The sequence below is a fragment of the Sitophilus oryzae genome, unplaced genomic scaffold, assembly GCF_002938485.1.
Source record: "Sitophilus oryzae breed Bouriz unplaced genomic scaffold, Soryzae_2.0 scaffold_1536_pilon_pilon, whole genome shotgun sequence".
NCBI classification, from domain to species: domain Eukaryota; kingdom Metazoa; phylum Arthropoda; class Insecta; order Coleoptera; family Curculionidae; genus Sitophilus; species Sitophilus oryzae.
The window spans coordinates 1,729,731-1,744,703 of record NW_022146210.1 but is presented as its reverse complement, the minus strand read 5'-3'; the positions used below and the strand labels follow the sequence as shown (position 1 = coordinate 1,744,703).

The following is a 14,973-nucleotide window of genomic DNA, read 5'->3' as shown; positions in this document are numbered from 1 at the left end:
TATATACTATCTAAAGTAAATACCTAATACTATAGTTTTGATTTCAGGACGGTTCTTGTATTTGTAATATTTTTTTTTAATAAAGGCTGAAAATAGGTATATATTTTTAATTTATATATTAACATATCTGAAACTATCGAAATATATTTACTCATATTCTTAGGATTAAGTAAAGTGATCTGAAAGGAAGCCAAAATTGCAATAATATACAGGGTTTTCAATTTCCATTTAAAAAAAAGCATCTCGATCCACTCACACTTTTTTTTGTGCCACTCTGTAGATGTTAAAATATTTTCCTATAATATAAACATTGCCTATAATATAAACAGTTAGGTTTGCACTTAAATAAAATTCTCAATTTTTTTTTTATTTTTGGAGCTACAGATTAACGTCGCACTATTGCCGGAGACCCTGTATCTGTTATAATCCGTTATAAAAATGCCATCCTACCATTGAAAACGTAGCTGTCAATCGTTTTCATCAGCAGGGTACAACAGCACACGGCAGCCTATGCAACAGCAAACGTTCCTGTAAAATAAAAGCGAAGAGAAGCAAATCGAGCTGCGTTTGAAGTATCGTCCGCTGCCGTAGTCCGGCGAGGCGGCAGGTGAGGCGACAGGACAGATACGACATAGGGGTGAGTCTGAGGGGTGGACGAGAAGGCGCACGCGCAACCCTATGACGTTCGCGCCCCCGACTCGCACCGCCGTTGTTCCGCATCAACCCCACTTCGCTGCAAACTGTTGAACAAACCGTGCGTGTTTGATCCGCCACGTCTTTAATTCCTGCTGCCTCGTAGTAAATACTCCCCCATAGAGAGCACATAAGATGCAATTTAGACGTTGAATCGACATACTTTGGTTTAAATTAAGACTTGCCATCGTTGGTAAGTTTCCGTCGGTTTCGTTCGGACATTTACATCGACGAGAGGACATTAAAGGACATCGGTCTCGTCGAAGTGCGCGACGCGTCGATATCGCGACGACGATGTGATATGTTTTGTATGTGCAGCTTTGCCGAGTGAAGTCGAATTCGCCGATATTTTTCGACATGGAGGGATATTATCCTAGCAACCAACGGCCTCCACCGTTGCCTCGCAGGGTTCGAAACGAATATGCAGAGCCCTTCATTCACGACGCCAGGTAAAGGCGAATGGATGAACGCATTTTGCATGACCTGCTGATAACAAAATATTTTTTTTCAAACGTCACAAAAGTATTAATTTTTGAGATGTTATTGACAATATAAATATTATTATATTATTAATATTTATATTATTTTAGCATTGTCTTAGTGTAGCTGAGTTTTTTTGTTATTTTATGTTATGTACTATTGATGTTGTATTGCTCTAGTTTTTGTGTTTAGTTTTAATATTGTATTTTTACTGTTCTTTGATATTGGTAATAATAATATTCTTTGATATTGATATTGGTAAATAATACACTTTTTCGTTTAAGCCCAAAAGTACAAAAATATATTATTAAACGCCAGTTTAATAATATATTCTAATGTCATAGTTGTCAAATTTAACGTGTATCCATTGTTGCTCAATATATAATTACTTACAAGGTATTACTCTTTTATTATTTGCGACTTTTATAATGATTTAAAATATTATTTGTAAAATAACATCTTATATTCGAAGTAAAAATGTAGTTTTTGTGCCTAGCCGATAACGTCTCGCCTGTCAAACGTACAGTCTCGCCACAAAAATATCATTTTTACTCCTAATAAAATACAATATCCTATTTTTATAAATTTTAGTAATATGATGAGACATATAAAAACATAATATGCTTGCTTCATACTTCGTCCGAAATAACTGAATAATGATTATATGCATCTTCTAATATAGTACTACTCTCGGTAGTTTCTAGTCTTCTATAGTATCTAGTAAGATTTAGGTATGTATAAAATTCTTGAGAAGTTAATATAAAAAAAATATTTCGAAGCCAAAATGTATTCTATATTATTAATAAATATATTTTTATATTATCGAATTTAATTTCTATTGTCAATGCTAATTATTTTCCAAAAATTTTGTGTATTCCATAATTCAATCAAAACAATTCCTAATTTTTTTTGACAATTTTGTTGATTTCTTTTTACATCTACAGTATTCTAATATTTTGTCACAACTTTTCAAGTTTTTTTTTTCAAGTCAAAAATTTTTGATATCAAAACACATTTTCAAGTATAAGTAGTGCTTCAAAAAGATCTCTTTTTTGTTGAAAATACACAAAATTAAATGCATACCCCTATAAGTTCATCTCTCTATACTACATCGCCTACTAATTCTCCAATATATATTATAAATAATTATCACAACTTCAACTATACCGGGTGTTTTTCAAAAGTGGCCAACACCTATAATTTTTTTTTCACATGAAAAAACAAGATTTTACTCAAAAGTGATTTTAACACATCCATAGCACTCTATATTGAAATTAAAAACACTATTTTTTAAGTGATGAACTAAAAAAATATCGAAGGTACCATTTAAAAATTAAGAGTTTTAGTCATTTAACAGGAAGGACAGAAAGTGATTGAAACTAATTGACTACGTCAATCATTCCTGATTTATTCCGTACAAAAAAATGAAAAAATTAAAAAGTTAAAGAGGTAAGGCACTTCTGAGAAACACCTGGTATGTATAACCAGCCATTTTTCATGATATTATTTAAAATTCTGAAGTAATTGCTGTTGCGTTTTTATTTTTTTAATGAAATATATTCCTTTTAGGTATTAAAAATTATAACTGGAATTGATTATGTCATCGATACATTCAAATTTTGATACTATTGAATGTATACAAAGTTTTGAGTGGGGGATATGAGTTGTTAATTGGCCATGGGATGTGAGTTGTTATAATCAATAGTTTATGAAAATGACATTAGATATGAATGCTTTTATTGAAGTTTTTATCGTTTAAATATAATTTTCGTACCGAATATAATTGCTTCTTATTAATATTATTTTTAAGTATCAGTTTTGATGGTAGGTCGGTATGATTTTGAACCGATTTTTGGAAATTCATCCCCTAAGGGGGTGAAATTAGGAATGAAAGTTTGCACATAAACTTATTAAAATAGGTTTAGAAGTACTAAATTTTGCACAAAGGTTAATAGATGCCGTAATTGAGTACTTAGAAGGTATTTTTGGAAATTCACCGTCTAAGGGTGAAATGGGGGCTAAATTTTGTATATAAAAATTAAAATCTCTCCTAAGAGTATGAAATTTTGCACAGAGGTCCCTTAAGTGGCTTAATTGTATTTTTTTTTTTTATTTGGCGTATTTGTTTTAATAAGAAGCAATTTTCGATAATTCATCCCCTAAGAGGGTAACACTAGGGGTTGAATTTTGTATAAAGAATTTTAAAGCTGTCTTAAGTATATGAATTTTGCACAGAGGTATCTTAATTGACGAAACTAAATACGCTGAAGGTATTTTTGGAAATTCATCCATAAAGAGAATTAAATTAGCAGTGGATTATGTGCGTTTTTATAAATCTTTTCTAGTAGTATATAATTGTATACAAAGGTTCATGCATTGACAAAAGAAAGCACTAAGAAGCGATTTTTGTAATTTCGTCTTCCAAGGGGATGAAATTAGACCTGAAAGTTTGTACAAAAATTTGTTAAAATTGGTTCTAGAAATATGAAATTTTGCACAAAGGTTTTTTAAGTGACGTAGTACTAAAACGCGATTTTCGGAAATTTGTCTTTTAAGGGGGTGATTAGACGTGAAGATTTGAAGCTGAAGAAAATTTGTTTAAATCGCCTAGGAGTATGAAATTTTGCACAAAAGTAATTTGAATGATAAAAGCGAGTACTTAAAAGCGATTTTTCCAAATTCAATTCACTCCCTAAGAGGGTGAAATTAGGGCGTGATATTTTGTACAAAAATTATTAAACTCAAGAGTAAAGGAATATGGAATTTTGTAAAAAGGTTCTTTAGGTGACTGGGTATTATCATATAGTGGGTTTTTGAAAATTTATCCCCTCAGATGGTGATATTAGAACTGAAGGTATCTAAAAAATACTTAACATCTGCTGTAGAAGTATAAAATTTTAAACAAAGTTTCATTAAATGAAGTAATTGCACTTTGAGAAAGCCATTTTGGGAAATTTATGCCCTAAGGTTTTATAACAATTACAAAACTTTAGGGCATAATTTTTTTACGCCTAATTACTAGCCGTAAAAGTTTTATATCATTACAACTGGCTTCTGAAGCACAAATGACAGCGATCTTAATTTCCAAGCTATCTCCTACTTCACAAACGAACAGAAAGGGCGAAAAAAAATAGATTAAGTATATTATATATTTTTTTCTTTTTATTCTTGGGTTTAAATCGTTGGGGTTGCAAAGCTGTTACTAGATTTTGGTCATTATTTTATTCTTATGACGACGTTTCGACACTATATGTTTTTTTAAATCTCTTGAACGTAGATTCCTACAGAATTAACAATTGTTAAAACTGGACAAAACACAATAACACATATTAAAACTATTATTTTAATGGTTTATGGACATCACACTTTAGTATAGAGCACGTATCTGCTCTATACTAATAGATACGTGCTCTATACTAAAGTGTGATGTCCATAAACATTTAAAATAATAGTTTTAACATGTGTTATTGTGTTTTGTCTAGTTTTAACAAATTTTAATTCTGTAGGAATCTACGTTCAAGAGACTTGAAAAAGACATATACTGTCGAAACGTCGTCATAAAAATAAAATAATGACCAAAATCTAGTAACATCTTTGTAACCCCAACGATCTAAAGCCAAGAATAAAAAGAAAAAAAATATATAGTATACCAGGTCAAGGAAATGAAAAAAAAAGTATATTATATATATATATATATATATATATATATATATATATATATATATATATATATATATATATATATATATATATATATATATATATTGCTAGCAATCCGCCTGCAATGCGGACGATTTGCGAAATAAATGAGAGATTCAAGTTGCCATTTTATAGCTATGGGGATGTTGCTAACTACGGCTAACAATATCTTTGTGAAAGAGGAATATACCGGGCTCTGGTTCGTGTAATTAGTATCAAACATAATTTTCGTCGCGCAGGGGACAATCGTTAAAATAAATGGTGCAATATGCAGCTTTTCAGCTCTCGATGTACTAGTTTTAAATTACAGTCTAATCAGATTTATTCTCTCTTCTATATATAACTTCTATTGGAATAAAGATCATTATTTCATCAAAATATTTTGTATTTTAATAGTGCATTGTTTTACTAGGAGTAAAAATGAGACTAGTCGTGGCGAGGCTATACAGGGTCCGGCAATAGTGCGTCGGGCATCTGTAGCTCCTAGAATAAAAAACTTGAGAATTTTGTTTAAGTGCATACCTGAAGTTTTAGTGCAAACCTAAGGTATGTACCAGGATGTATTTCAGGAAAATATTTTAACTTCTATAGGGTGGCTCAAATAAGTGTGGGCGGACCTGGATGATTTTTTTTAAATGGAACACCCTGTATATTATTGCATTTTTGGCTTCCTTTCATATCACTTTACATAACCCTAAGATATAAATAAATATATTTCCATAGTTTCAGAGATATTAAAAAATAAATCAAAAATATATATTTTTCAGCCTTTCTTAAAAAAATTATTAAAAATACAAGAACTGTTCTGAAATCAAAACGATATTAAGTATTTACTTTAGATGGTCTGTTCTTACTTTGCTATAAATATGGTAATCGTAATTCATACAGGATGTTCAATATTCTACGCCAAACTTTCTAAAATATAAAATATTTTTTCTTTGTTTTTTTTAAATGGAACACCCTGTATATTATTTTTTTATTAGATGGAGAGTTTAAAAATGATCATTTTTTGTATTTAGAGTATTTCAAAATTTTTAACGGTTTTACAGATAACCGCAGTATTATTTCATATGGCGCTTTCAATGCTAAAATACAAGAGAAAAATTATTGGGTGGCTTTGATAAAAATTTGCCGTGGAAAATGGCCATATGAAACATAAAACCGCAAATATCTGCGAAACCGTTAAAAATTTTGAAATACTCTAAATACAAAAAATGTTCATTTTTTAATTCTCCGTCTATTGAAAAAATAATATACATGGTGTTCCATTTAAAAAAACGAAGAAAAATTATTTTATATTTTAGAAAGTTTGGCGTAGAATTTTGAACATCCTGTATAATTTACGATTTTCATATCTATAGCAAAGTAAGTACAGACCATCTAAAGTAAATACCTAATACAGTTTTGTTTTCAGAACAGTTCTTGTATTTTTAATATTTTTTTTAAGAAGGGCTGAAAAAAATATATTTTCGATTTATTTTTTAATATCTCTGAAACTATCAAAATGTATTTATTCATATCTTAGTGTTATGTAAAGTGATCGGAAAGGAAGCCAAAAATGTAATAATATACAGGGTGTTCCATTTAAAAAAAATCATCCAGGGCCACTCACACTTTTTTGAGCCACTCTATAGAAGGTAAAATATTTTCCTGAAATACATCCTGGTACATACTTCAGGTATGCACTTAAACAAAATTCTCAAGTTGTTTATTCTACGAGCTACAGATGCCCGACGCACTATTGCCGGACCTGTATGTTTGACGTTCCAGACGAGGCACAATAAGTCAAATTTTACTCGGAATAATACATGCTATTTTTTAGTACATCCCAATGGAACATTATACTATTAGCGTTCTAGTGTTTCTTGAGTTTTAAAGGCATTAAGGTCATACTCGTGCCTTACAATCAACTACGCGTCATGGTTTTTATTGCTTTACGTTAAATTTTACTTTGGCGTTAGTTTTTGTTTTCAATTTTTTCAAAAAGACATGAAAAACTTTTTTGAAAATACATACATAAAATAAAGGTTTTAAAAATTTGGCACACCCATGTTTTAACCATTTATCAATATTTTATTTATTTCAATATCAAATTTAGCAGAGTAAGTAGTACCTTAGAGTAAGGGGTTAAATTTTACTATGGAATATTTATTCTGATAAAATAAATTTTGATAGTTTAAGTAATTTTGTTTTTTTGAAGACTTCTGACCTCCCGCATATTTAATAAGTTTCAAAGAGATTTTACAGAAGCACCCTATAATCGATGAAAAATGGCGTCAGATTTAGTTTCGTTTATTTTTTACATTCATAGACCCAAAATGCTTTTGCGGAGTTGCAAAATCAGTCACGAGAATCGCCCACAAATCTCTAGAATGGTGGAAAATTCACCAGGTAAAAAGTTCATAGTAGAACATTCGCCGAAATTTACGACAGGCCTAATAAGCAAATAACACAGAAAGACAATCAAAGCTGTACTGGATCTACTAACAGTGGATTGTAAGCTGAATGGGCCATGTGCAGATTTTATCACTCTGAAGAAGAAACGATAGAACACATTTTATGGCGGTGCAACAAGCTAGCAAATGTGCGATGCTTTCCACTAGGCAATGATAGGCCATTGACAAAGAGCTATACCGAGTGTTCAGTCTCCAAGTTGCTAGACCTTTTGAAAAAGATAAAATTGGAGAAGGTAACCTGAGGATAGGAAGAGGACTACAATAAATCTTAAAACTTCACAGTGGAAGAAGCCGACAAGCACCTCAAAGAATCTAATCTAATTTAATCGAATCTAGTTTCGAAATCACTATCGATTGCATTCCCTATACCCTATACATTTTGCATTAAAAATATCGTATGATGTACCGACCTTAGTACTATAATGGTATTTTTGTGCGATTTTAAATGCACAGAGTGCTACAAATTCGAGGAACGAGCATTGATATCTCGGTAACCGTAATAGATACGAACATGGTTAAATTGGGGCAAAGTTGCGCTTTAGGATGTTCACCAAAATGCCATCAATTTTTTTTAAATTTTAAGGATTGCTGAGTTTTTTGGAAAAAACGGATTTTTTGAAAATCATTTAAATTTTTTCCTGGTGTTACTTTTTAGGAAATCTAAAAACTAATTGCACATTCTCATTGCCACTTTATTAGGGTTATCTGATAGAATTTTTAGATTTTCAAATTAGCTGATAATTTGTGAGATACAGCGGCCAACTTAATTTTTTTAAATACGGACCTGCATTCTCTATTTCAGATTTTGAACTGGGTCTCCTGAGTTGAATGATATGCCACACTTATTTTTTTTGTTTCGGACATTTTTTTGTTGCGAACATAATTTATTTAAACTGATTTCAAGTCCGACTATGTTTTTTTTTTAAGATTTAATCTATTCATCGATACAATATTGATAAGTTTTCAAACTTAACAATGACGTGGGGAAAATATTGAATACGGAAAATCAAATGCAATAACTAAAGGGGCATTACTTGGCGCCATTTGTAAAAATGAAATCAATACATTTCAACATAATTTACAATAATTTTTTTACATTATTTACAATAAAGAGAACAAAATGCATTCAGAACTATAACATGAAGTTATGTTCAAAGAGCTATAAATAAGATTGAACAAAAAATAAACTTGTGCAATAGGGAGGGTGGTAACCCTTTCGAACATGTAGAGCATTAGGAACTAGTCGAGGAACTAGTTTATAGAAGTTGATTTATTTATAATAACTACGATTAATATTATGAATATTATTAGATCGTACACTGAGATTCCAAATTCACAATAAAAAAAGTTAAAAATATTTATCTTTAAATTGCTGACCTTGATAGTTTTTCTTTGAATTGGCTCAATTTTCCTAATTCAATGTTACTTGGCACTGATCAATATTGTTGCGATGAATATAATCAGATTAAATAATTTAAAAACCCAGAGTCGTACTTGAAATTATTTTAAATAATAATTAAATAGTTTTGTTGTTGTTAAGGTACCTAAAACAAAAAAAAGTATCAAGTGTGGCATATCATTATACTGAGGAGACCGAGTTCTTTCAAAACCTGAAATAGAAAATGCAGGTTCGTATTTAAAAAAAATTAAGTTGGCCTCTGTATCTCATAAATTATCAGTTAATTTGAAAATCTAAAAGCACTATCAGATAACCCTAATAAACTGGCTATGAGAATGTGTAATTAGTTTTTTGATTTTCTAAAAAGTAACGACAGGAAAAAATAAAATTGATTTTCCAAAAAATCCTTTTTTTTTTCAAAAAACTCAACAATCCTTGAAATTTTTAAAACTTTTTGATGGCATCTTGGTGAACATCTCAAGGCGCAACTTTGCCCCAATTTAGCCATCTTCGTATCTATTACGGTTTCCGAGACACCAATGCTCGTACCTCGAATTTGTAGCATCCTGTATATAATAATATGAACTGAAATAATAATAAAACCTGGAAGGAAACAGCAATATAATAATAAAAAAAATATGTACGTGGCATTTGCTTGCTTTGTTAGTCTTTATAAAAGTAGGCGTTTTTGTTAGTTGCTAAAACAATGTCGTGTCGGATATTATTTCATTGTTATTTTGAAAAAATATAGACATATAGTTATTTTGAAAAGTTTTTTGTTTTATATTCTAGAATTCCACTACGTCCATTTAATTTTCTTTAGTTGAGTTTATTAATTTAGCTTCATTAATATAATACAACATAATTAGAGTTAATATTATTAAAACTAAAGTTTTTTTTAAATATTAACACAAAAAAAATGTTAAATAATAATAAAAATAAATAAAAAAAAACAAATAAATATTACTGCACTTTTGAATATCAATTATGAGAAATATATTTAGTCTGCCCAATGACAAATAAAATCATTTTGACACATAATACCGTATGTTCAAAAAAAAAAACGGCGCAGCAATGGCTATAAAATGAAGATCGCTGTCATTTTAATGTAAATTTATATCGGAAATGTCATCGATCATCATTTCCCCGCCAACTGGACGCCAAGTTATCTAAATATGTAAAACATGTAGTTAAAATACTGAATATCATATATAATATAGATTGTCTAATAATAGTCATAAATCTATACTAATATATAAAATCTGACATACAGATTAATCACGATCCTGCTCAAACCAACGTAAGAAGCTCAATTTTGGTATACAGGTTGATTCTAGGGTGTAGTTTGGTTTGAAATCCTCTTGGAACTGGAATTTCAAAAAATCCCTTCTTATCGAACCTCTACGATAAGAAGGGATTTTTCGAAATTCCAGTTCCAAGAGGGTGAAACCACCCCTCAAATATTACAATATTTTTTTATTTAAAAACCGGAAAAGTTTTCGAAAAAACGCTTAAACACGTATATTTTATTTTGTTTTTTTACATGTTTTAAGATTTTTTAAAAATATATACAGAGTGTTTCGAAAAATGTGGTCATTGATCAATCACGATCCTGCTTAAAGCGCTTGACGTAAAAAGCTGATTTTTGGAAAATAGATTGATTTTCGGGTGTAGAGGTTTGATAAGAAGGGATTTTTCGAAACTCGAATTCTAAGGGGGCGAAACCATCCCTCAAATATTAAAATATTTTTTAATCAAAAACCGGTGAGTTTTTCGGAAAAACTCTTAAACACGTATATTTTATTTTGTTGTTTTACATATCTTGAGATTTTTTATAGATTTATACAGGTTGTTTCATAAAATATGACCATTGAGTAATCACGATTCTGCTTAAACTGCTTGACGTTTAAAGCTGATTTTTGGCAAACGGATTGACTGTGGGGTGTAGAGGTTCGATAAGGAGGGGTTTCTCGAATCTCAAATTCCAAGAGGGTGAAAACGCCCCTCAAATATTACAATATTTGTTCATTTAAAAAAACTTGGATTGTCTTTCGAGAAACGCTTGGACAAACATAATTTATTTGGTTATGGTTAAATTTTTTTAAAAAATCATACAGGTTTTCTAAAAAGTTGGGTAATTGATTAACCACGATTCTGCTTAAGCTGCTTGACGTAAAAAGCTTATTTTTGGCAAACGGAATTTTCGAAAGTCAAATTCCAACGAGATGAAACTACCCCTCAAATATTACCAAGTTATATAATAATATCGCCATTATTGTTTTTTCTCATTCTAACATAAATGTGAGAAAATTTTATCCAGTTTGTATGTTAATGGAAATTCTTGCTTTGCTTTATCATCACCATTACAAATGATTAATTCGACGCGAACGAAGTCGCTGGTACACGCTAGTAATATAATAAAGTGTCAATGACTGAATATCATGAAGTGAAAACTTGTCGATCGAGATTTTTTACATTTATGTATTTTTTTAGTTTTAATCATCTGCTGATGATTCTAACATGGTTAGCGAAACGTGCGTCCAGTGTAAAAGTAAAAGTGTTTTGGTGTATTGTGGTGATTTATTGTTTTATTTAGCTGTGTAACACCAAAGGCACCAAAAATCCAACCCCCAACTGTAATTTATTTATTTCCAAAAACCTGTCAAACATACACAGGGATTTTCCATAATCAATTTCTGGAAGATGATAATTATTTTCAATATATCTTTTTTTCATATGTATGTTGGACGCTTTTCGTAAGAATCGAAAAATGTTAATATTCAGAATACCAACTTTGTAACGTAATTAGTGTTTTCACGGTGTGCCCTTTTGTAAATTTGATTATTACACTATAACAAGAAACATCCATATGGCTATTATTATTTAGCTAGAGAAATAATCAGGAAATTGCCACTTCACAGCATATACATATATTATAACAGATAGGAGATACTTAAGGCATCTCGACTCTCTTCTATGTCAATTGAACAAAACAGCTCTTGTCTTTCAAGTGTTTTCTCTACACTGGTAATGTTTTTAGTAAGAAGAAAAATTCCGTTAGTTCTAAACTGTACAGGGTCGCCTGTCTCGTACGACTCGGGGCCTCCAAGGAGAACTACAGTTTGTATTGATTAATTTAGAGCATTTTTTTAAATATAGTATGAATATGAGAGAATGTACGGGGTGAGTCTTAAACAAGCGCAAATATTTTTAGGTGTAGTATATTTCAACCCCAGAAACACGTCTTTAAGGTTTCGCGAAAATAAAATTTGAAAATTTGTAATTTTCCGAAAAAAAAAATTTGGGGATTTTTTTAATTTGTTGTTAAAAAACATAATATATATATATATATATATATATATATATATATATATATATATATATTGTAATAGTAATGTATGTAATATGTAATATGTAATGGCCAGCCAATAGCCAACATGTGTGTATATATGTAGCAAGCAACAGCTCATATGTAATAATGTAATGTGTGTGTGTAATGTAATGTGTGTAATGTGTAATGTAATAATAATATGTGTAATGTAATAATAATATGTGTAATAATAATGTAATATGTGTAATGTAATAATGGCAATAATAATATATATAATAATAATAATAATAATGTGGCAACCAATATGTGTGTGTATTAATGTAATAATGTGGCAATGTGTGCTCAATAATATGTATGTCAATATATTAATAATATGTGTGTAATAATAATAATAATAATATGTAATAATATGTATAAACAGCCAATATATATATACTATATATATATATATATATATATATATATATATATATATATATATATATATATATATATATATATATATATATATATATATAATATAACATAAGTAGTAGACTAAATTTACATCAAGGGAACCCAGAACAGATTCAGTGGGTCTCAAAATTTAAGCGAAAAATCAAGTTTTTAAATCTTCAAAGAAAATTTTGGATTTATTTTATTTTTTTTTTTTTTGAAAAATGATAAAGGGAAAATGTTTCTTTTATCGAAATCTACAAGCCTTGAAAATATTTGCACTTATTTAAGACTCACCATGTATACTAACTGATTCTAGGAGAAACATAAAGGTGAGTTTCATTATGAAGTACATGACTAAAATGTAAAGTTTTCGACATATTTTTCAAAAGAATGAAGAACAAATTTTCAATTTTAGTATTAGCTTCCTGAATTGGAATTTACTCGATAATAGCCTGATATGTAGTTAATAATAATTATTGTACTTTAAATCAAATTAAAGCTTGACCCATACAGGGTGAGACAAAATTAATATTGAACAATTAACAAGTACTTGTATTAATGTGTAAAAAAAGATGTGCTCACCTCTAAACTTTTCAGACATTTGAAATTGAAATTGTATTTGCTCTGTTACATCAACTATGAAATTGTAAAAATAATTAGGGCACACGTTTTTCTTGTTACGCTCGGTATAGGCCTAATAGTTTCGGATTCGAAAAGGCGGTCCGCGCCTTTCAGCTAATTGTCTCCAAATGTTTTTCTGTTGGGCCGAATGATTGATGATCTGCTAGGTTTGAGTGTGTCATTAGGGTTACTCCTTACTAGAATTTCGCCGAATAAAAACAATGTTTCTGTATATTCCCGTGTGCCTGAGAAGGTTGGAACAAATACGTTTATGGACATTAGAGATTATTGGTTTTCGATCGAGCTATTATCGGTTTTGGATCTGAAAACTGAATGATTTTTTAATAATTTATTATGGAAATTATAAGAAAAATATTATATTAGGCTGAAAAATCCTTCTCTGATTTACGGTATTTTGTGTAAATCTAAGATTATACAGGTATTATCTTTTAAGATAAGATTATCTTTTATGGACAAGGAAAATACGCACACACTAAAATACCTTTTCCAGAAAAGAGTAAATACATTTATAGAGATAGATCTTTTTATTTTAGAGAGATTATCTTTTTATTTTAATTGGACAGATATAATAGTTGATTTCTCTTTAATAGTTCCATGCTATGTTGTGAGTCACTTTTAGTATTTCAGAACTATTCTTGAAAAGAAGTACTTCTCTCTCTTTTTTTAGTATTTCAGACTAGGCATTAAATTGTAGATACCAGTTCTACAATTTATTGCCAAATCCAAACAGCATTATTTAAGAGGCTGCATTGTACAATTAAGGGTTAGTTATGGTAGTTATTCGCTACCTTTCATAAGAGGGCTTATTTATATAGGTTCTGTAGTGATTAATTAGCATATATACAGATTGTTAACTGGACAGTTACATATTGGGAAACAGAATGGCAACACTGCCTACATTCCAAATGTACTAAGCTAATGCCAACTCGTCCCGTCGCGTCGTCTCTCGACGAGCGGGCCGAGCTTGCCATGTTTCAACCATAAAGCTCTTGCCGCGAGTAATAAACAAATTAACAACCTGTATATGAAAGAATTATAATGGAAAATAATTGGGCTAGCCGAAAAAAGCCTTTATTTACTATCGATAGTTGTGCCTCGGTGGCACGAAAGTACTACCATTGCACACAGGCCGCTATCTCGCGATGCAGGACTTAATATCTTACCGCTACTTTACGACAAGTCTCTCATTTATACTCTGTGCTGTGCTCGTCGTTTTGTGGAAATACACAAGCTCACCTGATGATGGGGTAGGGCCCCGAAACCGGTAGTGAGAGCAGGTTGATCCACATTATGACGAACACAGCGTGGAATTAATTTCTATATTAGCAGTTCAAGACAAGAAACTCTTATATAATTTTATGAAAGAATTATTAGATATAATGAACTACATAATATTAAGTATTATTTTAGATGAGATGTTTAAAGTTTAGCGAGTGTTATACACCCACAACACAATCACAGAATTTGAAATTCAGTTTGTTCAATATTTATGAATTATTGATATATCATTGCCTTGAATTTTGTTTTTTTTATTGTTATCTCACTAAGTATTTCGGGGGACTTTTACTATTACATATAAGTATATTTTTTTAATTTCTAATTCGGGTAATATTAATGCCATCATAAATTGAACATATTGACAGTAGCAAGTTTTTTTTATTTTTTTAGACTCTCATACGTGCGTAAAATGTGTAAAACATAATATTAATTAATATTTCAGACGAGACAATTGAAGACAAGGAACCCATTATCTACGCAATTTAAAGCTTAATTTGAAGTATATATACAATTTTTATTATACGAATCTTATAAAATTTGTTTATTGTAATCATTTT

At 30.1% G+C, this 14,973-nt stretch overlaps 1 protein-coding gene across 1 annotated transcript in view; it reads left to right on the top strand.

The window, feature by feature from the left end:
* The first annotated feature begins 766 nt into the window (after window positions 1-766).
* LOC115878913 (teneurin-a-like) overlaps window positions 767-14,973 on the top strand; it is a 173,942-nt gene continuing 159,735 nt past the window's right edge. Inside the window, exon 1 of the mRNA XM_030895523.1 lies at window positions 767-1,142. Coding sequence (XP_030751383.1) covers window positions 1,051-1,142 — 92 coding nt within the window. The 5' untranslated portion in view covers window positions 767-1,050. The remainder of the gene's footprint in view (window positions 1,143-14,973) is intronic.